This window comes from Notamacropus eugenii, chromosome 2 (assembly GCF_028372415.1).
Source record: "Notamacropus eugenii isolate mMacEug1 chromosome 2, mMacEug1.pri_v2, whole genome shotgun sequence".
Taxonomy (NCBI): domain Eukaryota; kingdom Metazoa; phylum Chordata; class Mammalia; order Diprotodontia; family Macropodidae; genus Notamacropus; species Notamacropus eugenii.
The window spans coordinates 106,016,230-106,043,810 of record NC_092873.1 but is presented as its reverse complement, the minus strand read 5'-3'; the positions used below and the strand labels follow the sequence as shown (position 1 = coordinate 106,043,810).

The following is a 27,581-nucleotide window of genomic DNA, read 5'->3' as shown; positions in this document are numbered from 1 at the left end:
AGAATTCAAGTCATTCCCTGATTGATAAACAGGCAGTTTGCCAATGAAGAAATCAAAACCATTTATAGTCTCATGAAAAAATGCTCTAAATCATTATTGATTAGAGAAATGCAAATTAAAAAAACTTTCAGATATCATTTCACCCCTACCAGATTGGCTAAAATAAGGGGAAAGTGAGAAATGTTGGAGGGGATGTGGAAAAACTGGGACACTAATTCATTGTTGGTAGAATTATGACCAACTGATCCATTTTGTAGAGCAATATGGAATTACACCCAAAGAGTTATTAAACTGCCTATACCCTTTGACCCATCAATACCACTACTAGGTCTATTTCCAAAGATGATTGGGGAAAAAGGAAAAGAACCTATATATTCTAAAATGTTTATAGTGGCTCTCTTTGTGGTGGTATAGAAGTGGAGATTGTAGGGATGCCCATCAACTGAGAAATGGCTGAATAAGTTGGGGTTTGTGATTGTGATTGAATACTACTGTGCTGTAAGAAATGCTGAGAAACTGGGGAGTGGGGGTGGGAGAAGGTGGGGGGTGGGGGTGGGGAGCAGGGAGAGTTAAAAAGCACATCTACCATACCCAGACATCCCTGGTTCTACTGATCTTACCACTCTCCCCCATAAGCCTCCAATCCTCCTAGAACATTTGCTTTCCCCTCCCCATCCCCCTCACCTTCTGTTTGGTGCTGAGGGGCTGTGGCTTCAACTTCTCATCCTTGCTCTTGGAGATCCTCAGGAACTGTTTCAGGTCCCCCTAAGGGAAAAACAGAGACAATAAAAGATACACCAGGGCTTCTACAGCCCCAGAGCGATAGACTCAAATCAGAGAACCATGTATGCACCAGACATCTACCTGCTCTGCTTAGAAATACCGAAGTGACCTGAAACTCCCCTAGGGAAAAGGACAGCACTGAAGGATATAGACTGGGAACCAGGTTGGCCCTATGATGTCACAGGGATAAGGTCCCTTCACCAGGAGCTCCCTCTATAATGCAGGTCAGCACCTTCTCTGCATCTTGGAGCCTTAGAGATTTGCTTGCAGCAGCAGTGTCAAACTCAAATAGGAAAGGGGGGCCACAATAAGGTTCTCTGAAGACACATATTGACTTAGAAAACTACATATTAATAACATTATCTGTGTTTTATTGTATTTTTCTTATTTTAACTATTTCCCAATTACATTTTAATATGGTTCTGGCCTGACAGGAGTGTTGCAGGCTATATGTCTGACATCTCTTAACTCACTTGCTGGAGGTCATACAGCCTGGACCCAAAGCAAGCTTTCTATCCACTGTATCATGCTATCTCTCAAGGGAATAGAAAAAAATAGGGCATTAAAGGATAGAGAAGTAGAAGGAAATATATTCATTACCTTTGATTCAAGCCTCAACCATCAAGTTGGCTTGATATAAGGGCAAGCTGATGGCAGAAAAAATGTTGCATAAATCCATGCCCAAGACAGCTAGGAATAAGGGTCACTTTTAGAAACAACAACAGCTAGCATTTACATGCTGCTTTAAGGTTTGCAGAGCACTCTATGGATATGATCTCATTTGATGTGATTCATACAACAACTCTACGAGGTGGATGCTATTATACTCATTTTACAGATGGGAAAACTGAAGGCTCAGAAAGATAAGGTCACATAGTTTGTGAGGGACTAAGGCTTTGAACTCAAATCTTCCTGATTACAAGTCCAAGTTAATAAAACTATTGCTGTTATTAGCCATTGTTATAATATAGTGGAAGAATCGACAAGTCTTGGGCAAAGAAGAGAGGATTATCAATGGTGATTGACAATTGGAAGACAATAGTAAACTGAGTTTTGACAGTGGTGTTGGGACACCTTGATGAAGTCCTGGCCTTGGGGTGTAGCAGTATGAGACAGAGATACTCTGAACATGTCAAATGCAAGAATTTGTTTTGTTTGACATATCCATTACAAAGGGTTTCTTCTGAGAAGAAACAGATTTTTATTCATTGAATAAAATAAAATAATAAAAAATGAGGGGCCTAGAGAAGAACCCAAACAGTGGCTACAAAGCAGTCGACTAAATGAAGGATGAGCAGGAAGGGATATAGAACTGTGGGCTGTTCATAGAGAGCATTTGGGGTTTGGGGTTTTTTTAAAATAATACTTTGATAGCTGTATTTCAACATATTTGGTTTACTTTGTAATCCTGTGGATTTTATATTGTGCATTTAAAAACATGATTCTGAGGAGTCCATAGGTCTCAGCAGACTGCCAGAGGGTCCATGACACAAAAAGAGGCTAAGAACCCCCAGTGTCAGAAAAATAACAGGAGGTTCCAAGTGAATCCTGGGCTAATAACAGTAGCAGAGCAAAGAAACACCAGTGCCCAGCAACAGAGAGGAGAGTTCTCCAGATGAGCCTTCTATCAGGTTTGGCCAAGGTGTCCTCACCTGGTGCCTGCTGCCCCCCTCAATCTCATCCCTGAGCCCAAGGTCCCCATCCCAGCAGCGTACCAAGTCCACATACTCCAGGATCATGTAGTGGGGCTCAGCCTCCCGGCAGAGGCCTAACAGCCGCACCAGGTTGGCGTGGCTCAACTTGCCAAACATCTCAAACTCTCGCCGGAAGTTCAGTTGTAGCTGTTCATCCCGGCTCTGAAGGCTCTTCACTAGCACCAGCGTCTCAGCCACCCCATCTTCCAGGCCTTGGGCCTTTGCCAAGAACACATCCCCAAACTCGCTCTTCCCTATGGGCAAAGTGCCAGGTCAGCCTCAACCTTCCCCAGGGTGGTAACACTGGATATCCCATATCTCCAGCATACCCCTAGGAGAACATGGCTCCTCCTCCTCCCATCCCACCCTGAGTACTAAAATAGCTCTGCTGATCTGGGGAGGGACCTTTAGGTACAGGACTAGGGGAAAAGGCTGGTGACAGCAGGAAGACTACAGGATACTAGATTTAAATTTGGAAGGGACTTTAGAGGCCATGAAATTCAAGCCCCTCATTTTACAGATGAGGAAACTGAGGCCCCCTTTAAAGAGGGGAAGTGATATTTGCCCAGGATGACACAGCCAGTGAGTGTCTGAGGCAGATTTTGAATGCGAGTTCTTCTGACTCCACGTCTAAGGTCCTATCTGCTCTACCACACCTAATACCAGGAGTACAGCTAGTCCAAGACAACAAACCCAGGGTGGTGATAGACTGCAGGCTGGCACGGGGAAAATGCATCTTATCACTGGTACTGTGCCGCTTGTTGGTAGCTGAAGAGCCAGAGCTCAGGTTGGTCAGAGCTACTTCTTCTCGGATTTCTGCCGTGGGCTGCCCATTCTGCACAGGTCCACCTGCAGAGAAAGGGAGTGAACTGAGATTCAAGACCCCAGAAAGCTCATTCCACTTCCTTCTCTTTCCTGTTTCAAGCAATAGCCAACACCAACTAAGCTCAACCCACTGTTCTCCATATGACTGGGTCTGCCGGCCATTCAGGGGCTCATAAAATGCACCATGTTTATGTGGAAGTGGTGAAACCACAGGTCAGATTACATTATCTGATACTCAACCTTCTAGAGAGAAATGCCAGTTATAAACCCTATTAGCCAACAAGGTGGATGTCAATGACTCCTCTTAACACCAATGTCACAAAAGGGTTCAGGGAGATTGAAGAGGGTCCACCAGTTGATGGATGCCGCAGACACTGGCTACCAAGGGAAATGAAAACCAAGAATTTGCCTGCCTGATCACAGTCAGTGGTAAACAGAGAGATATGTAACTCATTACATTCTACTCTCAGAGAGTTCTCAGGTGATGAAGAAAGTACTCCCTCAGGATTCCCCATGGTTTGCCAGAACAAAATTCTTCTCTGAAGCCTTGCTCTATGGATTGATGACTCTTTCTTGTAGACCATTACTTTAGGAAAAGCCCAGGCGTTACGCTTTACTTTGCTCCAGACTTTCTCATCTCCCCCACGGCTTGGCTAGTCACCTTCTCCCACCCAGTTCTGGAATCATGAACCATGATCAAATACATTCTACTGTTGTTCTGGGATGAGGTGTTTCAATCTAACACCTGATGGTTCCAATTACCTTTCCTCTAACTTTCTGGACCTAAAGGCCCCTCTCTAGCCACCATTCTCCCTTGTACACAGTTAGTGCTTAATAAATGTTTTTTCACAGTCATTCACTCATTTCTATGCTCAGGGAGCTCCTGGATCTATGACAATGACCAAGCTCTCAGGGAGTGTCTAGTCCTATTATAAAGATATAGTCCCTACTCTCAGGGAGTTTTCATTCCTATAGAGAAGGCACAGTCCCTATCCTCAGAGAGCTTCAACTCTATGGAGCAAGGCCACATCACAGATTCTAGTCCTATGAGAAGACAGATTCCCTGCCCTCAGAAAGTTTACAATCCTATAAAGAAGACTTAGTCTCTGCCCCTAGGGAGGTCCCAGTCCTATGAGGAACACAGAATTTCTGTCCTCAGGGAGATTCTATTTCTGTATGCAATACACATATATCTGCTTTTTGAGAGCTCCAAGCCTGATGAGGGAAGACAAGTATATACAACAAAAGCACAGACTTATAAATGATTACACGCATAGATGATCATGTAAGAATGTAGCAAAGTGACCACAAAAAAGGATAAGACCCAAGTAAAGCAGTTCTGGGAAGTTCTATATCAAAGCTGCTTTGGGTTCAGGGCCTAGAGAACTGATCAGGTCATGACTCCCAGAGAGGAGGGGGAATCATCTCCTCCTTAGGTGCCCCTAGTCTGAGAGCTGGGCAGACTCCACTGCCTTCTCTCTCCTCACCCCATGGGGGCGCCCAACCCCCACACACCCCGCACCCTCCCACCCAAACACCCACTCAATCACTACTGTCCAATGGGCCCCTAGGCTCACCATTGAGGCACTCCATCTCAGGTTCCTCGCCCTCTGGCTGTTTCTGAAGTCTTTTGGCCTTGCAACGCTTTTTGCAGTAGAACATGAGGCCCAGCACAGCAATAATATAGGCCACTGCAGCCCCCACAGACAGCCCAATGGTCTGAATCATCTTATATGGTGGGGGGCTGCCAAGACCCTCTGAGGTATCCAGCACCGGCTTATCTGAAAGGGCAGAAATAGGTGGCCAGTTAGAGGTTGCCTGGGAATGCTACAGAGGAGGGGATTTTCATCTTTGGTGTCATGGGCCCCTTTGGCAATCTGGTGCAGCCATTCTCATTCTATGGATCCATTCTCAGAATAATTGTTCTAAATACACAGGAAACCAATTCTGTTGAAATAGAGTTTTCAAAATATCTCTTTTTCAAAGTGCCAAGATCCCAAGATAAGGATCCCACTATATAGAATATTCATGGCCCTGTGATTCTTATCAAAACTTCTTGCCCACCACCAACACCAACCAATCCCCCTCATCCTTTTACCACTCCAGGGCTGTGGCCTCATGTTCCCACATGAGCTGATGCCCTCCATCAATTCAACAGAACAGACATTTATTAGGCATGTATGATGTGTTTATGATGGGGCCTGCCCTGGAGGACCTTACATTCTACTCAGCATCCCATCCTTGGTGTCTACGTGATATTGTCTTCATCTCTAAGACCCCCCAGTCTGCCGTAATCCCACTCCATACCCACAACATGGAGTGAAGCCTCTGTGTGTTTGATATTACAGCTATTGCCAGCAATGCAGGTGTAGCGGCCTGAATCCTCAGAGGTGACATCGTGGATGACTAGGGAGCCATTGGAGAAGATATGCATCCTGTGGGAAGAAAAATCCCAGCACCATTTTAGCCATGCCTATTGGCCACTCGTCTCTCACTCTTACTCCCAAGAGCCTGGGAACTAACAGTCAGGCCTAGGGCCAGGGAAGAAGGTGGGGAATGGATGTAGATGCTACCTGGGTCCAAGATGAGCTGGATCCAGGATTCGATCCTTGCCCTTCCACTGGATGAGGGGGTCAGGGTCACCTTGGGCCTCACACTGCAGCATAGCTGTATGGCCCTGATAGACAGTTGTACGCTCAGGCTCTCGCTTGAAAGTGATGAAAACTGCATGAGGGAAAAGGCAGAGTTTAGAGCACTGGAGGGATGGCAGGGAGCCTGTGCTAGACAGACTTGTTCATACATCAGAGATCCTCCCTTCGGAAGCCAACTCTCACCACCCGCCTCCCATCTCAGTCCTTGGGCATCTACCTGCCACAGTGAGCTGCACATGGGCACTGATCTGGCCTTGAGGCTCGTTAGAGGCAATGCAGGTATAGTTGCCGGCATCGCTCCTGGTCACTCTGGAGAAGTGCAGGGTTCCTGCATTGTCTGTCACGCTGTCTGGGAGACTGCTCCCATCTAGGAAAAGGGAATGAGAAACTGATGGGCTGGGATGGGAAGTCATCAGACTCACTTGAAGCCACACTCAGAAGGAAGAGTAGATATTTATATCTGAGAGATGGTGTGATATCACGGAAAGGACACATTAGATTTAACGTCAGAGGACCTGGGGTCAATTTTTGACTCTGTTAACTTAATATTTATGTGACTTTGGGTAAGTCAATTCCCATCTCTCTTTCTTTTTTTTTTCTCTTTAAAATTTTTTTTTAAATTTTACTTTTTCTCTATTATATGTAAAACAACTTATAACATTTGTTTTTAAAATACTGAGGTCCAAATTTTCTCCCTCTCTCTCCTCCCTCCCCCTTTCTTGAGAAGACAAGTAATTTGCCGCATGCAGTCATATAAAACATATGTCCATATTAGCCATGCTGCAAAAGAAAACAGACAAAAAATTAAGAAAACAAAAATATGCTTTGATCTGCATTCAGACTCCATCAATTCTTTCTCTGGAGGTGGAGAACATTTTTCATTATAAGTTCTTTGGAATTATCTTGGATCATTGCTTTGCTGAGAATAGCTGTCATTCACTGTTGATCATCATATAATATTGTTGTTACTGTGTACAATATTCCCCTGGTTCTGCTCCCTTCGCTTTGCATCAGTTTATGTAAATCTTTCCAGGGTGATGCAGCTGCCTCCAAGGCCTGCTGCTGACGTACCAGGCCATTGAACTCCAGCTCAGACCACCACCCAGGAGAGACTGACCTTTCCTGCTTACCTCCTAAACTGGCATAGGCTGAAAAATTGTTTCACCCCAACCTTTTGTTGGTTCTGCTGCTTCAGAATTCAATTTGAGGAATTATTTTAATGTTTTTTTGGAGGGGAATTTGGGAGAGTTCATGTGGATTCCTGGTTCTATTCGGACATCTTGGCTCCACCTCTATGCAATTTTCTACATCCATTTTCCTCCACTTATGCAACAAAGGGAGGAAGGTACATTTTCTCAACTCCTCTCTAGTTTGGCTATGATAATTGCACAGTGTTTAGCTTTGTTTAATTCTTTGCATTAACATTGTCATCATTGTGTGTGTGTGTGTGTGTGTGTGTGTATGTATGTGTGTGTGTGTGTGTGTGTGTGTGTGTGTGTGTGTGTGTGTGTGTGTGTATGCATGTCTATTGGTCCTCCTTCTAAGATCCCCTTTGGGGGTTGAGGCTTGCAAACTAATTTACATACATTACCTTATCTGATTCTCAGAGCAACCCTGTAAGGTAGGGTGCTATTACCATCCATCATCCTGAGATTCAGAAACATGAAATGATTTATCCAGGGTCACACAGCTAATAAGTGCTTTGAGGTGTTACTGAAACTTCGGGCTTCCTCTCTCCAAATTCATTACCTCACAAGAGCTCTCATAAGAAGTCTTCCACTCACCTGAGGCCCAGATTTATCTCCCAGGAAAGGGGTAACAATGTCCACTTTCTACTGACCCATCATGGTCAAAAAGCCATCCAATGCTTCCCCTACAGTCTACAAAATTAAGTCCAAACTCCCAACTCTTGGAGAGGAGGAGGGAGAACAGGAGGAACAGGGCTCCAGCTCTACCCATCATTTATTGGTGGGTAGCACTGGACAAAGTAATTTAACGTCACCAAACCTCAAAGCAGGGATCCATGCCCATTCTTCATTCACAAAAGGAGAATACTATGACTTAGCTCACATCCCTATATGGAAGATTAAAAGAAATGATCTCAGAGTCACTCCATAATACAAAGCAATCTCATTCTATAGAGGTGGAAATGGAGGCTCCAAGAAGTTGAGGAGATTTTTTCCTAAGGTCACAGCTTTTTTAATCCTAGGGCAGATCCCTAAGATTAAAAATCAGCAGACAACTAGGAGGTCCAGGGAATGTAGCATAGGACCTGAGGTCAGGAAGACCTGAGTTCAAATGTGACCTCAGACACTTACTAGTTACGTGACCCTGGGCAAGTCACTTAACCTTGTTTGCCTCAGTTTCTCATCTGTAAAATCAGCTGGGGAAGGAGATGTCAAACCACTCCAGTATCTCTGCCAAGAAAACCCCAAATGGGGTCACAAAGAGTTGGACATGACTGAACAACTCCTGACCTCCATGACAGTACTCTCCATATGTGAAAGTAGTATCAGTAAGGATGAGGAAGGCTGTTATTTTTCAAGGCCAGGAATAATCTGCACTTTTATAGCTGTCTTATTCATAGTCCACCTTTAGCCCAACTGACTAAGTTCCCTCTTCACTGCCTCCAGCCCGCAGCCTCACTGGAAGACAACTCTCCTCACTTGTGCAGCTTTCTGCTCCTAGAACATCCTCTTCTTGCTCTTTGCCAATCCCAAACCTATTCATCCATGAAGGCCCAGCTTAAATCTCCCACCACTCTTGTCCGCGGTGATTTCTCCCTGGCCCTTAAAACTTAGAGAAAAGCAGAGCGCAACAAAGACGGCAGATCCAAGGAAACAAAATACCTAACAATTGCAACAATGAAAGAAAGTCAACAAGGAAAGGCTGGTCAAACTCTGGTCAGAAACAATGGTCAACATTTGGGCCACATCCCTCCTTTCTGTTAATCATGAATCCATGTTTTCCAGGGAATGTACTTTGTAAAGGGGTTTGTTGGGAAGTATCTGCGTATCTTGTGTCAAAACAAAACGCATCAATAAATTAAAAAACAAGCAAATACAACTTAGAGTGCTTACCATCTACAGCCCGCTCACTTAATGATTAATTAGGGGCTTCTTGGCGATACTATGGTTCAGGTTATCTGATTTTTGTGCACTTATGTCTGTACCTTCCAGCTGGACTGTAAACTTGAAAACAGTGACTATGTCTTAGTATGGTATAGGGGACAGAGAGCACTGAATTTCGAATAAGGTCTCAGTCATGGCAAAGAATGGTTGAAGAAATGTTCATCATGGACAGAGAAGGGAAGACTCAGCTGTCTTTGATTAAGGCTATCAAGAAGAGAAACCAGACTTATTCCAATTGGTGCCAGAGGACAGAACTAGATGTAACTGGTAGAAATGGTAGAGGGGGAGGTTTCTGCCACTTGTAAAAGACACAAAGCAAGAGGTTTCTAAAAAGACCCTTCCCCAAGTGGAAATGGCCTTCCAAGGGAGTGGGTCCTTCCTGAGGAGGGGTAATAATAATGATAATATTTAATAACAATAAAAACAACAGCAGTTAGCATTTTTCTAATACTTTAAGGTTTGCAAAGCATTTTACAAACATTATTCATTTTATGTTCACAACAACCCTAGGAGGTAAGGGTTATTATTATCCCAGTTTTAGAGATAAGGAAACAAGATAAGCAAAGGTTAAGTGACTTGCCAAGGGTCACTGAGCTAATCTGGATTTGAACTCAGATCTTCTGGACTCCAGATCCTATGAGCACTCTATCTACTGTGCCAACTAGCTGCATCTGAAATCCTATCCTTTCAAGGAAAGGTATGATAAGACCCCTCACTGGGGATGTAGTGGCTATAACTCTAAGATTATGGGTTAGATTACAGGGATTTCCAACTGTTTTTTGAATCCTGGCTCCAATCACTTACTAATTATATGGCTATGGGCAGATATATCACTTTTCTCCTCTGAACCTCAGTTTCCCCATCTATAAAAGGAAGGTCATACTCCTTGTATGACCAACCTCTCAGGCCTTAAAGTGTTCCATATTGGTACATGCCCTTTAACATGAGGATATTATTTCTTTATGCTTTATGCCTTGTAGCACAAAGTACAGGGTTGGGCATATAGTAAGCATACAGTAAGTCTTTCCTGAGTTGTCCTCCCACGTTGTGGGGCGCTCACCTGCCCGCATCCATCGAATTGTGGGCTTTTCCCGGCCAGTGGCTGAGCACGATACTGTAGCTTCTTTGTCAAATTCCATGCACTGCTGAGGCTGGGGAGGCGGCGTGAACTTTAATTTCTCTGTCCAAGTGGGAGAGGAGGGATGGAAATGGACAGTCAGTGTAGGACCTAGGCCCTATACAACCACCACATTACCATTTTGTGGGGTAGCAGTGGTGGTTCTGAATACATGAACATTAGATGTAGAAACTGGGAATATTTAGCCTGGGGAAGAGACGACTTAATGGGGTGGGGCAGGTCTGTTTCTGAAGCACCAAACTAGGAGCTAGGGGTGGAAGTTACAGATAGGTAAATTAGGGCTTGATAAAAGAAAAAACTTTCCAACAACTGTAGCTGTCTGAAAATGGAAAGGGACATTTCAGAGGATAGCGAGTTCCCCAATATAGAGATCTTTACTAAGTAGAGGCAAGATAAGTCAGGGACTTTGTAGAAGGGATTCTCTGCTGCTGGGTCTCCTTCAGTTCTGGATTTTATAACCCTCTCATTCCCCCCAAATCATTGGCTTTTCCTCAAGACAACCAAGTCTCCCTCACCTAGGACCTGGACTCGGGCCTGGGCCTCAATGCTGCCAGCCGGGGTGCTGCTGACACATCGGTACAAATTCCCGTCATAAACTTCCACGTTGTTGATGCGAAGAGTCCCATTCTCTGAAATCTCGAACCTTGAGTCCTATGGTACAATCCATCCCATGAAAGCCTCAGTCCACTCTTTGGTTTGTCTTCCCCGGGGGAGAGGCAGAATCTATTACAAGCTTCAAGCTCCAAAGGCCAGAGGTAGAGGACATGGGGGTAGGGACATGGAATGGTACTCTAGTCATCCCCAACTCTCCTTGGTCCAAGGACCCCAGATTTCAGAGGGAAGAAGGAATCTCTCCTTAGAGGGGGACAGGGGGATGTTATAGAGGAAGCAAGGGGAAAGGGCAGGAAGGACTAGGAAACAGTCTCTTGGGGATGCCTGACAAATGGTTTTCTAGAGATGAGCAAGAGAAAATGTTCCTGCCCACCTACCTTGAAACCTACTCACTCTCACCTCAGAGATGAGCATCTGGTTCCGGTACCAGACGACAGTGGGTTTAGGTGTGGCCTGACTCAGGCAGTGCAGGTAACCTGGCTTGCCTTCCTCTAGCTGGCTGTCCTGGGGCTTTTTCAGCCACCTGGGTAGTGCTGTAAGGGAAGATGGAAGGAGGTTACTGGGATCAAGAGGGGTAAAGAGTCCAAACCTCTGGAAAGCCTACCTCTTGCTAATACCAGAGAGGATGGTGACACTCAGGGACATTTACACAGCACCTTGCATTCTATTTTAACCATGTTATTTCATTTACAGAGGCCTCCCCAATTGGACTAAAGACTTGACAGACACAGACTATGTTTTAAATCTCTCTGGAGGATCAGACTCTGTCTAAAATTTCCCTTGTACAGTGCTCAACACAGTTCTGGACAACCAAAAACCATAATAAATTATCACTACTTCAAAAGACAGAGGGGTTGTTTGGATTTGGAAGGATATGGGAAGGCTTTATGGAAGATGTCATACATGTAGAAATAGAAGGATTCTTAGCAGCCAGCCTCTCCATGTTAACAACAAGGAACTAAGGCACAAGTTAAGAGGACATACGAGGAAGGTCTCAAAGGATGGAAGGGTCAGATTTCAAAAGGCATAAATAGAGAGAAAGCATTTCCGGCATAAGCACTGGTACATTCAAATGTTCAGAGGCAGGAAAAGTGAGGAACATGGAATAGTCCAGTTTGGCTACATATAAATATATAACAGGCATGTAAGATAACGCTGAAAAGGTAAACTGGAGCCAGATCATGAAAAATCTTGCATACCAAGACTAAGAAGCTTCAACTTTATACAGACAATGGGGAGCCACTGAAGTCTTCAGAGGAGTGACAACTGGAACAGTATTTAGGAAAATATATTTAATAGATTCCTAGGAGATGAGAGTTAAAAATGACCATGTAAAATCATTCCCTTCCCCCCTACCCCCACCAAATCTGGCAGCAATGCACAGACTAGACTGGAGTGGGGGAAAAGGCTGGGAGATGTGGGAGGAGACACTTGATTCATCCATCCCCTGCTAGCTATCATCCTATACTCCCTTTCATGGCTAAATTCCATGAGAAGGTCATCTATAATAGATGCCTCTTTCTTCCTCTAACTCCCTTAACTCTTTGCAGTCTGGCTTCCAACCTCACCATTCAACAGAAACTGCTCTCTCCAAAGTTACCACTGATCTCTAATTTGCCAGATCCAATGACCTCTTAATCTTCATCTTTACTGACCTCTTTTGGAGCCTCTCACACTGTCAATCATCCTCTTCTTTTCTCTAGGTTTTCATGAATCTGCTCTCTCCTGGTCTGTGGCTTCTACCTGTCTTGACTGCTCCTTTCCCTGTCTCTTTTGCTGGATTTTCAACCAAGTCATGACTGCTAACTTTGAGGGACACCCCAAACTCTGTCCTGGGCCTTCTCCCTCTATACTATTTCACTTGCTCTTATCAGCTCCTGCGATTTTAATTATTATCTCCAAGAAGATGATTCTCAAACTCATCTTGCTTGGCCCTTACCCCTCTCCCAACTTCTAGTTTCACATCTTGAACTGGATGTCTCAGAGGTAGCTTACATTCAACATGTCCAAAATTGAACTAATTATCTTAACCCAACAAACACTCCCTTCTTGCTAATCTCCCTATTACTGTCAAGGGTACCACCATCCCAAGCAAGGTGTGATTCTCATCTCCTCACCCTCCCTCACTTCCCTGTATCCAATCAGTTGTCAAGTCCCATTGCTTCTACTTTTGTAACATCATTTGTATATCCCTTCTTTCCTCCTCTAGCATTGCCACCAAGCCCTCGCTGCCTCATGACTGAACTATCGCAATAATTTCTTGAATGCCTCAGGTTTCTCTCTTCACTCCAGTTCATCTTCCACTCAGCTGTCAAAATGATCTTTCTACACTGCAAGTTGTGTTTGTCCTTCATTCTTGAAGAGGACCATGACATTAAGATGATGGCATGACTTGCAGTTGACTTTGATGTGAGTGAGGGAGGTTTGACCACCGCCTATCTCTATTCAGTCAACTCTATTGACTCTCTATTAACTCTAGGATCAACTATAAAATCCTGTTTGGCTTTTAAAGTCTTTCATAACCTGGCCCCTTCCTATCTTACCAACCTTCTTATACCTCACTCCCCTCCACACACGCTGTGATCCAGAGACTCCTTGCTCTTCCTTGAACAAGATGCTCCACCTTCCAGCTTTGAGCATTTTCACTGTCTGTCCCCCATGCCTGGGATGTTCTCACTCCTCATCACTACCTCCTGACTCCCTTTAAGCCACATCTTCTACAAGAAGCCTTTTCCAGCCCTCCTAAATTTTAGTAGTGCCTCCCTCCTGAGACCACCTGCCAATTCTTCTTGTATAGGGCTCATTTGTACATAGTTGTTTGCATCTTGTCTCCCCCACTAGACCGGGAGCTCTGAGAGGGTAGGGGCTGTTTGGAGTCCTTTTTTGTATGGCCAGCACATACAGAGTAGGTGCTAAAGCAATGATGAGTGACTAACATGCTGGTTAGTTACCTGACTGGTTTGCCTCATCTACAGAATCCCGTATAAGCACTCTAGATTCCTGGAGGAAAAGGACTAAATCTCCCACTTCAAACAATGGTAATGACAGAATCTCAGAGCTGGAAGGGAAAAGGCCATCATCTCTTTCTTTAAGTCTCTAGGACTGAAATCTCATTATTTGAAGGAATACCCTGAATGAGTCTATATAATTCCTTAGGTACTTTGGCAGGCCTGAAGAAAGCAAAGTCCCATATATTAATAATAAAAACAACATAACATTTGTTTATTGGTACTTATTATTTGCCAAGCATTGAGCTAAGTATTTTACAATTATTAACTCATTTGACCCTAGCCTAATATATAGGTAAATACCATAAATTGTAACATTCAGATTTAATGCTTCAGGGCCTTATGAAAAATTGGCTAAGGTTATCTTAATGCGGTGAATTAATATAGTAAAGAAAAAAAGAAACTTCAATTTTAATTGAATCTTATTCTGTTCTCTTTGAGGTTGAATTAAAACAGTACCAAGATTCTTCGTCCAATTCTTTGTGACCCCATTCAGGGTTTTCTTGGCAGAGCTACTGGAGTGGTTTGCTATTTCCTTCTCCAGCTCCTTTGACAAATGAGGAAACTGAGGCAAACACGGTTAAGTGACTTGCCCAGGGTCATATAGCTAGTAAGTGTCTGAGGCAAGCTCTGAACTCAGGAATGAGTCTTCCTGACTCCAGGCCCAGTGATCGATCCACTGCACCATCTAGATGCCAATTAACAAGATATAGAGGCTAAAACAGTGCCTATCACATAAAAGAAGTTTAATCAATGTTGATTTATGTCTGGAAAGAGTGGTTAAGGAAGACGCTGTTTAAAGAAACAAAACAAAGTTTTTGTGTGCAGTTTTGAAAATATTTCCTTTGGAAGACTTAGGCTTTACAAATTAAAAAGGAAAAGTAAAGCCAAAAGTGTGGATGACTGGAAATTATGTTTTACAGAAAGGTAACATCAGGACATTAATCAGAAGTGTGCTGAATATTTTTCTTCAATAAAGAACCTTTCTGGCACAATTAATTTATCTGTGGACCGCAGTCAAATTATTCTAAGTAGAAATGGAAAATATTAAAACATTCATCCTCATCCCCCTACCCGAAGACATTATGGATTCTTTGAGTAACTCAAAATAGGCAATTCTTCACGATGCATATTTATAGACCAGTCCAACCACATCACTCCCATCTTGTATTGATGCCACTGTTGTGGGAGGGTTTTGTTTCTTGGTTTTTGCTTTTGTTTTACCCTAACTTTATCCTTATAAAATGCCATCTTTTCAGATGTATCCTTTTTTTTAAAAAACCTGCTCAGATCTTCTAGAATCTAATTGTTATGCAAAATACTAGCTATCCCTTCCAGTTTTCTGTCATCTGCCAAGCTGATTAGGAATGTCCCTGACATGACTCCAAGGACAAATCACAGTCTTTTCTTCCAAAATGACATCAATCTATTAGTCAACATTCTTTGGATTCAGTCATTAATGAACCATTGTATTATTATTTGTCTGTCAAGTTTTGTCAAATGCAGATATATAATGCTTGATTAGGGAGTTAGCCCCTCAGAACAACCTGGGTTCAAATCCTGCCTCTGGTTAAGAAGGAGAAGTAGGGGAAGTCACTTAGCCTCTTGGTATTCCAGGCAACTCTTAAGACTGTAAGGTTGCAGAAGAGTTACTACTTTGCAATGGTAGAGGGTGTTACCTCAAAGAGAGCTCTCTATGCTAATGAAATCCTAGGTCCAGACCTACTACAAATGATTTCCCTTATTGACCAGTAGAGTCACCTTGTTAAAAAAAAAAAAAAAAGTCAGTCCTTCAAACAAAGGTCTTGGGAACAAGAAAGAGGTGAAGAGTCTCCCTCCCCCTTCCCTCCTGCACTGGACTCCCTTCAAACAGGTTCACTCACTGGCCACAGTGATGTTGATCTCCTGATGCCTCTGGCCAGCCTGGTTGGCTGCATAGCAGGTATAAGTGCCAGCGTCACTCTCAGTTGTATTGGCAAAAACTAGCACGTAGCCTTCTTGGTAGACCTTGCCATGGTGGGGCACCCTGATCCCAGCCCGCTCCCACCACACGCTGGGCTCTGGTACGCCCTGGGGAGCAATGCAGGCTACCCGCTCTTCTCTGCCCACTGTGAACACTCGAGGCTGGAAAGGTGGCATGTCTTCAATCTCTGTGGGAAAGGAGATAACTCTATTATTTTTGAGGGATCAAGGTAGTGATGAGGAGGTGTCATTATCAAGGTATCCTCCATCTATTCCCCCTTTGACCCATACAATCCCCCTTAGCCTCCTGCCTACAACTCTAATCCTGTGTCTCTGAACTTCATGTCTGAGCATGACATGAAGTCCCATTTCTTCCCCCTGAAGGGGCTGAATGGTCCAGCCTCAGAACCTTGAGCTCAGGTCTATACTGACCTTCAAGGTGAAGACTGGCCTCTAGGACAACAGGTGGGCCTCTCTGGCCACGGCCCACACAGCGGTATACCCCAGCATTACGTGCTCGGACCTGAGGCAGCAGCAGAGAGCCATTGGAAAACACTATGGCCCGACGAAGATGAGGAACCCTGGGGAAGAAAGAGAACAGTTAAGTGATGGTAGGTGAGAGGCAGGCATTTAGGGGAGAATGCATACAGAACACAGCCCTGCTCATCTCCTAGAAGGGATAAGGTTTTAGAGACAGTGGAGATGGGGAAATAAGTAAGGGAGGGAGGCTAATATGGACATTTCTCATAACTGGGGAGGAGCAGGGCCCTAGCATCTTTTACTAGCTCACCAGCCCTCCCAAAGCTCCCTGGAAGTTAAAAGGACAGGCTTATAGTAGTCAAGATAAGAAACCATTCAGGGGTGTCCTGCTTCCTTTGCTATCCAGGTTCAATTAATCCATCAACCAACAAATATTTTTATTAAGTATCTACTATGTGCCAGGTTTTGTGCTAGGTGCTGGGGATACAGGTATAAAAAGAAGAGTTTCTAGTCAACCTTTGGAGAGGTCCTAATCAAAGAATCCAGATATACCTACCACCTATGCTCCCAGGCAAGTCACAATTATCCCCCCAAAACTCCCAACCTTGCTCTCAAAGAATAGCTAACCTCTTATGCGTTAATATGTACAAACCACATTCTTTCTAACTACCCTGTGAGGTGGGTAATGCAAAACTGATTATCTCCTGCTGGTATGAACTGCATAGGTGATCTCAAGGGAAGGGTGGGAGAGCAGCTGTCCAGCATGGGCTGAGGTAGGATTCTCCTGACTCAATTTCCCCACTGATACCTGGCAGACTTTAAGCCTGACTGAATGCAAGTGGATCATCTAATCCTGCCTGGAGCTGACATGAAGTTGGGGAGATATTGAATCCCTGCAATGTCCTTACTATTGGTAGCAATTTCCTATAGTCAAAAGGTCTGTAAGGTTAATACCAGATCTATTCAATTATAGATTATGGGTAGGGGAACATCTGACGTTGTCTAAAATTAAGCTATTAGGCATAGAACTTTAGACCAACAACATTAAGTTAGGGTCCTTCAATTCTCAGTAATACTGCGGAGACAATTAGGTTAAGAGTTTGTGAAGTTAGCAACATAAATATTATTTGTGTCTCAGTTGGTTAATGTTTAAAAAAAAAATTCTTTTGTGGTCCATATTGTAAATGCTTTAAAAAGATGTATCACCGGACCAAAAGTCTGAATTGCTTTATCTGTTGTAAACTGTGTTTAAAAAAAAAATTTGATTATCTCCATCCTACAAATGAAGAAACATTCTCAGAGATGTAGCCTGACTTGTTCCGGATCCCACAGCTGGTAAGTAAAGGGACTGCAGGGAAAAAGAAACATCTCAAAGATTCTTGGAGGATTTATACCATCTCAGCTGCTGGAGTGGGAGTATAAACATCTACAAATCACCAGGGTTTATTTTCTACCAGAATTCCAGGGGGCTTAAAGACCTTTAGAGGCCATCAGACTCACAGCCCTTTGCTTTCAAGCAAGGTCACTATTTAAATCATCACAGATGTAGATTTGTATTTTTCTTAAAGAAAAGAGGAATTCTTTAGTGCCTCCCACCAATGCATTTTGAAGATCTGAAAGTTAGAGGGGAGAACCTGGATTTGAATCCCAGGCTCTGCCACTAACTACTTGGGTGACCTTGGGCAAGTCACTTCACCACTATGAGCCTCAAAATGAAGGGTTGGATGACATGATCTGTGAGATCCTTATCAGTTCTAATTCTCTGATCTCAAACGTCCCAACTAAGGTTCAAATGCAGTTGTCTCCTGGTTCCAAGTTCAGAACTTTTTCCATTGTGCCAATACTGCTGAGGGGCAGTTTTGTTCTTTTGAGGGTCTGGGACAGAACAGAGCTCCACTCTGGCAAAGAGGCTAGGAAGGACTTTGGGGGATGGGGTAAGGTTTCCTTCTCATTTCTGGCTGGATGGAGACTAGAACTAATAATGGCCAACATTTATGGTGCTTAAAGGTTCACAAATGTTTTAGGTAGGTTATTTCAACTGATTCTCACAACAGCCCTGGGGGTGCTATTATGACCCCTATTTTACAGATAAGGGAACTAAGGCTGAAGGAGGCTAAACAATTTGCCCAGGGGTAGGAATAGGGGTAATCATAAAGTTAGTAAGTATCAGGAGTGAGATTTGAACATAGGTCTTCTTAACTTGAAGTCTAGCACTCTATCTAAAACACTACCTATCTATCCCAACTGAGGCAGAGGCTGTGACCACAAAGTCAGTACTCAAGGGTATTTGTTTTCAGGTGAAGGATGGGCATACTTATTGTTCTGCATCCTGTTGTTACAAGGGCCCTGGGCTGTCCAATACCTCCCAGTGCACCTCGCCTTAAACGTAGACCATTTCCAGGCATTAGCCTGTCATTCTAGGGCTTTTCCCATTGGCTAAGTCTTGCACCTTGACATCATGTGCACACTGATCCTTCTGTGTGCGCTGAATGAGGAAGGAAGGAGGCAGGTCCTCCAGTCTACCTTGACAATGGGTGCTGAACCATCTGCAGCATGGATAGAGAAGGCTTACCGACTACGGTTAGTGATGAGGGAGTCATCCTCAAAGAACCACTGCAGGGTGGGAGGTGGCTGGGCCGTGAACTGGCAGTGGAACATAGCATCCTCACTCTTCCCCACCACCTGGTCCTGGGGTACCACCAAAGGACGTGCAAAGCTCTCATCTAGGGGCAGAAGGAAAGAATAATTGCATGAGGGAGCCAGGGGAAGGAAAGCAGAACCAATCTCCCAAAGAAAGAGACTATCAGCAAGCCAAAGCCTCCCCTACCTCCCCCTAAGGTTGCCTCTCCCATGATGCCATGCTGGCCATCTCTGACCCACCCCCGCCATGGACCCCAGGAATACCAGCAATGCTTAGGGTGATGTTCTGGTTGCTGCAGATGTGGCCGAAGGAATTGTGTGCACAACAGCTGTAAACGCCACTGTGCTCAGGGCTGGCACGACGCAGGGTCAGGTTTCTCTCTTTGCTGCTAACCGAGTAGTTTCCCTGACTCTCAGAGAGGGGATTCCTATCCCGGAACCACTGGTATGTTGGGCTGTGGGACAGAGTCATTCAGGAATTAGGAAAAGCTCATCTGTTGTCCCACCTTGGACAATGGGATCAAGAAGGGGACACCTTCCGAACTAAAAGTGACTGGTCTACTTGGAGTGTCAAAGAATGAGAGAGTCCAGGATGGCAGTGATGAACATTATGGATGGCACAGAAGACAAGAGGGCACAATGACAGGGGAAGACAACCTTTTAGGCAGTACTAAAGAGGATGAAAAAACATAAAAATTTGGGGATGACCAGAAGATAAAACAAGTTGTGTTTTTTCTTCATTAATACTATTACTACTACTGATGATGATATAATAACTGACATTTGGGAAGCTCTCTACATACCAGGGCACATCATCTAATCTGGTCCTCCCAACAATCCTCATGAGTTAAGTAGTCCAGGTAATATTTTTCCCATTTTACAGATGAAACTGAGGCTCAGATTAAATGAGCTCACAGTCCCACAAAGACTCCAAGTGAGAGAAGCAGGATTAGAAATCATGTTTCTCCTGCCTCCCAGTACATTTCCCTTCTTCTCTCTCCATTTTCTTTCTCTTCTCTCCCTCCCCCCATCCTCTCTCTCGCTCTCTCTCTCTCTCTCTCTCTCTCTCTCTCTCACACACACACACACACACATACACAGTCACACACACACACACACACACACACACACACACACACACACACTGCACAAAAGAAATACAATTTTGATCAAAATTTAAAAGCACAGTTTCAGAGTCCTTACCGGGGATGTCCATCAATGTGACAACGCAGAGTGACCAGTGTCTGGGGTTGGATCTCTGCCAGTGAGGCTGGATGCTTTAGAATGACAGGCCCGGTCTCGATCCCTGAAGCACAGAGACCAGATTGTGACCTGGGAGCCCAGATCAAGACTTCTAATAGTTCACAGTGGGGGATAAAAAGGTAGGAGAAAGAGGAGACAGCAGGAGAAGGGAAATTAAAGAAAAGCAAAGAAAAGAACTATGGCTTCCAGAAGCCAAAGAACATAAGACACTTCCTGCTAAGAAGTGGACAGAAAACATGGTAAAGGTGAGGCAGGTATGTGGAAGTTGTGGATTCTGAGTGTCCCCAGTAACTTGTGTCTGGTGTTTTAAAAAGCTGCCTCCCACTGCCCTTCCTGTTCAGAAGGTCACTTAGCAGACAGGACAGGGAAAGACAGATGGTGAAGTTTTAAAGGAAAAAAAAGACATTTTGCAGCAAAGGGGAGAGGCCATTTGACTCTCAGATACACTGCAGCAGCAGCAGAGAATTTGTTGTCCTTTGTTGTCCAAGCAGTCCTGAGCCTGGCAGTGGAGGCAGGGGGAGTAGAAGGAAAGCACTCCAGGGCAGCTTCACCCTGCACTCATTCTTTCAGTCACTCACATTTGATGTTGAAGGAGGCATTGGCGCTGTGGGCCTCTTCACCCGTGACATTATCCCTTGCCACACACTGAAAAGCACCCGCATCTTGCAGTCGGTCCACAGCAGCAAAGCTCAGGTTGTTTCCCTTGGTAAAACGTCGTTCTGAGTCTTGGACAGGGACCCCATTGAGCAGCCAGTGCACATGCACGTGGCCAGGGGACTCCACCTCGCAACGCAGCAGCGCCCGGCGCCCCTGCAGTGCATCCTGGGAGGAAGGCTCCTTGGTAAAGATGATGGTGGCTCTTGTCCCTGTAGCTGGGGTGGGAGTGGAAGGAGAAGGAAAAAGAAGGCGTCATGGGAGGATCACAACCCTTGTACCCAACACATGATTCTTTTCCTTATCCTGACACATACTGCTGGAGGGGAGACCTAAGCACACTGCAAGTCTTCAATTAATGTTTGAGGGTGATACAAAAACTACCTACTAAGGGCCAAGCATGAAACCAGCCCCTGCAAGGGCCTGATAAAGAGTTCGTGCCCTCAAGGAATTTATAGTCTTGGTCTGGCAAACTCTACTTGTATACACACATAAAATAGTGAAGTAATAACAAAAGGCAGGCTATGATAGTTGCCAGATGAGTGGTGTAGACAAGGCTGTCAGGAGGCCAGAGTTAGGAAAGATCACAGAATCACAGATTGAAAAAGCTGAAGGAAAATCTCAATGGCTAGGATGGCCAGGGAAGAAACATTATTTGAGTGCAGTCTTGAATGATTAGTCCAATTGTGATAAGCAAAGGAGTATCATCAGAAGGGAGAAAGTATAAGGTATTTTCTGAAAAGTGTAAGGCTAGAAAGTATAAGTCTTGTTTGAGGGGCAGTGAATAGACAGCTCAGTCTGATTGGAGTGGAACTGTGGTTAGAAAGCAAGACTGTGGAGGGTCTTAAAAACAATCCATAGAGTATGGCTTTTATTCTATAAGCAGTAAGGATCTAAGGAAGGTTACAGAGCATCAACACGATCAAAATAATATTTAAGGGAGATTAATCAAGCAGCTAGACACAATACACAACACAAGAAGTGTCATGGACAGTTAAAATAAACACATGGAGTGAGGGAAGAGTCCATCAAGACTGTCCCAGGCCAATGGATGTAATCACAAAAGATAAGGGAGAGGTAACAGAAACAATCAGGTAATTAATGTTTTGAATGCAGTGCAAAAAAAAAAAAAAAAAAAAAAGGAGAGAGCTTATCTTCACCCCTCAGGAGGAGTCTTCAGAGACTACTTGATAGAATTAAGGGGTACCTTGCCTTTGATTTGCCTAGGATTGACCATTTCTCTGGTGACCTTTAAGAAACTAAGCTTATAGATGTGGAAGTAGTTGAGACTCTAAGGAGCAGGGCTCCTGGAAGCAGAGAAAAGAACCAGCTATGGAATAATGCCTCTCTTTGTAGGGGGTGAAGGAAGAATGGGGGAGGGGGGCTTGGGCCAAGAGATGACTTGCTTCTCGTGCCCACAGTGGTATGGTATCTTGCAGAAAAGCTACCTGAAGACACTGTACCCTTAAAAGAGAGTTGAGGGGAAAGGCAGACTTCAGAAGTATGACGCTTGGCAACAGAAGAGAACTAGCTATGGATTTAAGAGAGAATTATCCCTGACAGTCTAAATTTGAGCAGTAAAGAAATAGGTCTAGGGAACTCAGCTGAGCAACCTGTTCAGTCTAAGCCCTTGGTTGGAGCAGCATGAAGATACCACAAGAAGAAAGAAAATCACAGGAGTCCTTTGGTACCAGAGGTGTGACATGCCTTGGTTACATGTGCTTCTCTACTTGTGTGCTCCCTGGGGTCATCCAATCTTCCCACTGACACTATGAATATTTATGGGAGAGTGTGCCCCTTGTGTTATGGGTAGTATGTTTTGTAGCTTCACTTTTTACTTCCTTGCTTTAAGCCAACTATAACTACTGGCTGGATCTGAAACGGAAATGTACTGGTGAAGGGAGACTTTTGACCTATAGTTCTGGAGAGTATAGACCCACAGAGGTAACTTTGAAATTATGGTAGTAGTCACTTCCTGGGGTTCCACCTGCAAGTGCCAAGTTGGGAGGGGAGGTAATCCCTGAAAGGTGGCTATAGGAGGAAGAAAAAGAGACCTGAAAAGTCTTAAATGAAGTTAGGCACAGCAGGAAAAGCAAAATTGGAAAAAAAAACACATGCCCTTTTTATTTTCCAAGTGCCCTGTGAGGAAGACAAACTGCTGTAGGTCTCTGAGTAGGCGATAAAAGGGTGAGAAGTCAGACCCTTTCTCCCCCAGAGTTAGCATGAAGTCAGGAGTACATGGTCTGGGTCAACATGGAGTCACTGGCCTGTGTGGTACTGGTATTATTTCTGTCTCTGTGTCTACCCTTTCCTGCCTAAAATGAAGGCAGACTGAACTTTGTGAGCAGAGAGCGTTCAGGAGAAAAACCAAAGACCTGAAAGCTGGAGTCAGGCCACAGCTTGCAGTCATCCAAGCCCCAGTCCACCAGCACAGCCCTGAGAAGCAGGTGACACCCAGCCCAAAAGTGGACTGACTAGCAGCCAAGCAAGGGATCTGCTCTTTCCATTGGTTATGATACATTCACAAGTGAACTGGATGAGGCAAATGCTTTGCAGCAAATTGCTTTAAGTTTGAACTCAATCTCCACAAGGACTAAAGTGGTACAGGGAAGAGCGTGCCCCTGGCTGAAGGGCATGTTTTGTATTTCTGCGTTTGCTGTATCTTTTCAATGAAGATCCTTTTGTAAAAGCTAAAACAATAACCAAAAAACCTCATGTATTTAGATGACTATTTTTTTTCATTGCTTTCTTGAAAAGCATCAGCAAAACTTTTATGTATGAGGGAGGGAAGAAAGAAAGGGAGGAAGGAAGGAAGGAAAGAGGGAGAGAGAGAGGGAAGAAGGAAGAAAAGGAGAGAGAGAGGAAGGAAGGGAGTAAGGGAGAGGGAGGGAGGCAAGAAGGAAGGAAGGAAGGAAAGAGGGATGAAGGGGAAGAGGAAGGGAGGGAAAGAGGGTGAAAGGAAGGAAGGGAGGAGGGAGGATGGAAGGAAGGGAGGGAGGAAGGAAGGAAGGAAAGAGGGGTGAGAGGGGGAAGGAAGGGAGGAAGGGAAGGAGAAAGGAAGGAAGGAAACATGGAGGGAGGAAAGGAAAGAGAGAGGGAGAGAAGGAGGAAGGAAGGGAGGGAGGGAGGAAAAGGAAGGGATTTATTAAGTATCAATACTAGGTGCCAGGCACTGTGCTAAATACTTTACAAATATGATTATTTCATTTGATCCTCACAACCCTGGGAGGCAGGTGCTATGATAAACCCCATTTTACAGCTGAGGAAACTGAGGCAGACCAAGATTAAATGACTTTCCCAGGGTCACACTGCTAGTAGAGGTCCAAATGGAATTTAAAAAGTTGATATTGCTACTATCTTGTTAATATTTACATAAATAAGAGTTTTTAATATGAATAGCTCAGATTACATGATTTTAAGCTTACAGGCCTTATTTTATGTATCTACTGACTTTATAAATTATTTCCTTCAAGGGCCTATGATTTTATCAGCACAGGTTCTCTTTTCCACTGATTCTGACAGATTACAACCTTTTCTTACCTTAGTGGACAGTCTTTGTGTGGTACTACAGCTAATAGTAATTCATCAGCTAATGACCAACCCTTTGAATTTTGGGGGGTGTTCCTTTAATATACCATTGGCTTATACTAGAAACTGTACTTTCCAGCTTGGCAAGACGTGCTCCACAGGCATAGCTTTTGGGAACCCTAGGCCATCCTCATACCACACTGAGGCATCAGGACTTAGGTAGAGGAGAAAAAAATCAGACCTCCATATCAGAGAGGGAGATGGCATGATGGGGAACCCTAACTCAGAATTAAATGGCAGTGTCTGCCCCAACATCAGTCAGCTCTCAAGAGACGCCACCCTGACACTGGGGCAGGGTAGCTAGGGTTGTCTGAAGCCCTTGCTGCTGGAAAAGGCATGCCAGGACTGCCTCCCACCCACCGTAGCAAGGAAACCTTCTGTTTGTTGCCAAGGTTGGCTTCTTAATGGAAAGACAAAGAAGGAAGGGCCAAGAATGCCCATGTTTCTACCTTGGGCCTCCCTTCATCTCCAACTCCAATGCTACCACTCAACTCTGGCCCAGGTCCAGGATGCCACCCTGAAGAAGGGAGCCCCCAGCAGGGAAGGGCCAAGTCCTATGTTCCCTATGACAGTTTGAACAAAGGGAAAGAGAGGAGAGTGTGCCGAACATCACCTCCAGCAGGGAGGCGGAGGGTAGGGCAGGGCAGGTGGCATGGTTACGGAAGCACAAGTAACACATGGGCCTTTGTTCCCCAGGGCCTATGTGGGTGCACTACAGACAGAGAGTCGCTAGGGTCTGGGACCATGTTAATGAGCAGCCTTCCCAACGTGGGGTTGCTGACAATTTGTGCTGGGCAGTAGGACAGAGCCTTCACCCTTATGCTCAGACCTCCAACTTAGCCAAGTCTGAGAAGGAACCCAAACAAGTTTTGCCCAACCTCTCCCCAGAGGGAGTTCTAGCTTAGTTTAATGTCTTACAAGAAAGACAGACAGACAGACAGATAGGAAAATGCAATGAAGGGGTTTAAATTCTTCCTGGATACTTCCTAGCTATGTGGATCCTGGCCAAGTCACTTAATCTTTTTTGGACCTCAGTTTCCTTATCTATAAAACAAGAAGTTGAACCTGACGATCCAATGATCCCTCCAAGATCCCAGGTTCCTCAGAAACTACAGTGGAGAATTCACCAGAAAGTTAGCCCCCATACAAGTTGAGTCCTGGGTTTTTCTTAAACCTATGCATCCGATATTTAAAAGATTGAATCATGTGAACCGATGGCGTGGAATAGTGCAAAGCATGTGGAACTTGAGAAATCAGAAGACCTGGGTTTGAATCTCAGCCCTGCTACTTACTGTATGACCTTTGGCAGGCAATTTTCTTCTCTGGGTCTCCCAGTTTCTATATTCAAGAAATGAAATAGACAAGGCTAAATGATTTCTACGTCTCTTCCAGTTCTAAACCTTGTGATCCCTGAGAAAAAAGTACTGGGAATGTTTCCCATCCATCTGGCTGATTTGTCATTATTCTCAGCTTTCTAGCTGCATCCTTCTCAGAAGACAAGCCAGTTCCTCTCCTTCCCCATTTGTAGAACGTCAGGGTTGGAAGAATCCCAAGGTATAACCTAGAGAATTCTGAAGAAGAATCCCACATTATAACAGAAAGAAGACACGGGTTCTAATTCCAGTTTTGTCACTCATAGTGGGGTCTTGGGGGAAATTATTTTCTCTCCCTGAGACTCAGTACCATAAAATGAAGGGATTTAGAGCAAATTATCTATTAAGGTCCAGCTTCTCTCAAACATTCTATACGTAATCCAAAGCTCTCATTTTATAGATGAGGGAACTATGAGGCCCAGAGAAGGAACACAACTTACTCAAGGTCACACAGCCAGTTAATAGCGAGGTAATGACTAGAAGTCAGGATTCTTAATCCAGAGCCCTCTGACCTCATGCTGTCTCTTAGAAAAAATTAGATAGACAGACAGATAGATAGATAGATAGATAGATAGATAGACAGACAGACAGATAAATAGATAAAATTTTTGGGCTGCAAAAAACAACCTTAGATAAAGGGTTTTGAGTTCTAACTATCAACTGAGTTAGCCTCTTTGACAGAGCTTATGGACTGCCATAGTGCAAAAATGTGAATGACAAACACTGACAGCGCTGAAATGAACTCAAGACAATAACAGGGAGCATACAAGAGAAAAAGAAGAAAGGATGGGTAAAATCAGAAGTGCCTTTCATGACAACCTTGAGGAAAATGTGGGTGCCATTTTACAAATAAGAAACTGAAGCAAAGTATGATAGGAGGGTGATATGTCTCAACTTCGAAGACAAATTTAAATCTTGAGTTGAATAAAGAACATCTCAATTCCAGGTGCAATGTGTTCAATTTGACCAACAACTGGTTAAACCAGACGTATACACCAGCCCCAAAGAGATTATCTGCAGTGAAGCTGAGGGAATGTTCCTAACAAGTATACTTACACAGAAAGGTAAAAAAAAGTCACTCATCTTTATGGCAAAAAAACAACTGCCTTATGAAACCCTGAAGGACTCCTGCTCTGACAGCCCAGGGACAGATGTGAGCCTTGAACCTGTAAAGCCCTGGCCCTGCAGAGTTACTACAAGGCCCAAGTGGCTGAGAAAGAAGAGGGATTTCAGAAACAAAGAGGAGCTAAGGAACAACCCAACCCATTTGAGTAGAGGTTAAAATGTGACTACCAGAAAAACAGTAAATGTTAGCTCAGAAGACCTGGGCTGGAGTTCTAGCTAGCTAGGGGCTTTGGACAAATCACCTCACCTCTCTCTGTCTCAGTTTCCTCATCTGTGAAATGGAAATACTGCTATTACTTACCTCAAATGTGATGCTACGAGTTAAGTGCTTTAAAAACCTTTAAGAACTATATAAATAGGAGCTCTTGCCAGGCAGCAGCAGGCCAAGAAGCTTCATGTACCCGGTTAAAGAACTAACAGCCCAGAGGAGAAATGGCCCTGAAGGATCCACCCTTGGCAGTAAGGACTGACAGGCTGAGCTACCACCTGCCACAGTAACCTGAGCCAGGCCAAAAGCCAAGCAGCATTCCTTTGAGGGGCCGTGGCTGCCCCCTCCCTTGGACTCAGCCTGCAGCATCCCTTCCTGCACTACAGGAGGAGTGGGGGGCCTCAGGGATGACATGGAAAGCCAGAAGGACTCGACAGGACTAGAGC

At 44.4% G+C, this 27,581-nt stretch overlaps 1 protein-coding gene across 1 annotated transcript in view; it reads right to left on the bottom strand.

Annotated features, from left to right (window-relative positions):
* PTK7 (protein tyrosine kinase 7 (inactive)) overlaps positions 1-27,581 on the bottom strand; it is an 83,789-nt gene that overhangs the window by 20,593 nt on the left and 35,615 nt on the right. Inside the window, exons 2-17 of the mRNA XM_072642195.1 lie at positions 20,766-21,059; positions 20,128-20,230; positions 19,189-19,379; positions 18,857-19,007; positions 16,237-16,385; positions 15,726-15,992; positions 11,234-11,367; positions 10,738-10,873; positions 10,145-10,264; positions 6,171-6,320; positions 5,876-6,026; positions 5,610-5,737; positions 4,880-5,083; positions 3,171-3,326; positions 2,499-2,731; positions 685-765 (exon numbers count right to left, since the gene is read on the bottom strand). Coding sequence (XP_072498296.1) covers positions 685-765; positions 2,499-2,731; positions 3,171-3,326; positions 4,880-5,083; positions 5,610-5,737; positions 5,876-6,026; positions 6,171-6,320; positions 10,145-10,264; positions 10,738-10,873; positions 11,234-11,367; positions 15,726-15,992; positions 16,237-16,385; positions 18,857-19,007; positions 19,189-19,379; positions 20,128-20,230; positions 20,766-21,059 — 2,648 coding nt within the window. The remainder of the gene's footprint in view (positions 1-684; positions 766-2,498; positions 2,732-3,170; positions 3,327-4,879; positions 5,084-5,609; positions 5,738-5,875; positions 6,027-6,170; positions 6,321-10,144; positions 10,265-10,737; positions 10,874-11,233; positions 11,368-15,725; positions 15,993-16,236; positions 16,386-18,856; positions 19,008-19,188; positions 19,380-20,127; positions 20,231-20,765; positions 21,060-27,581) is intronic.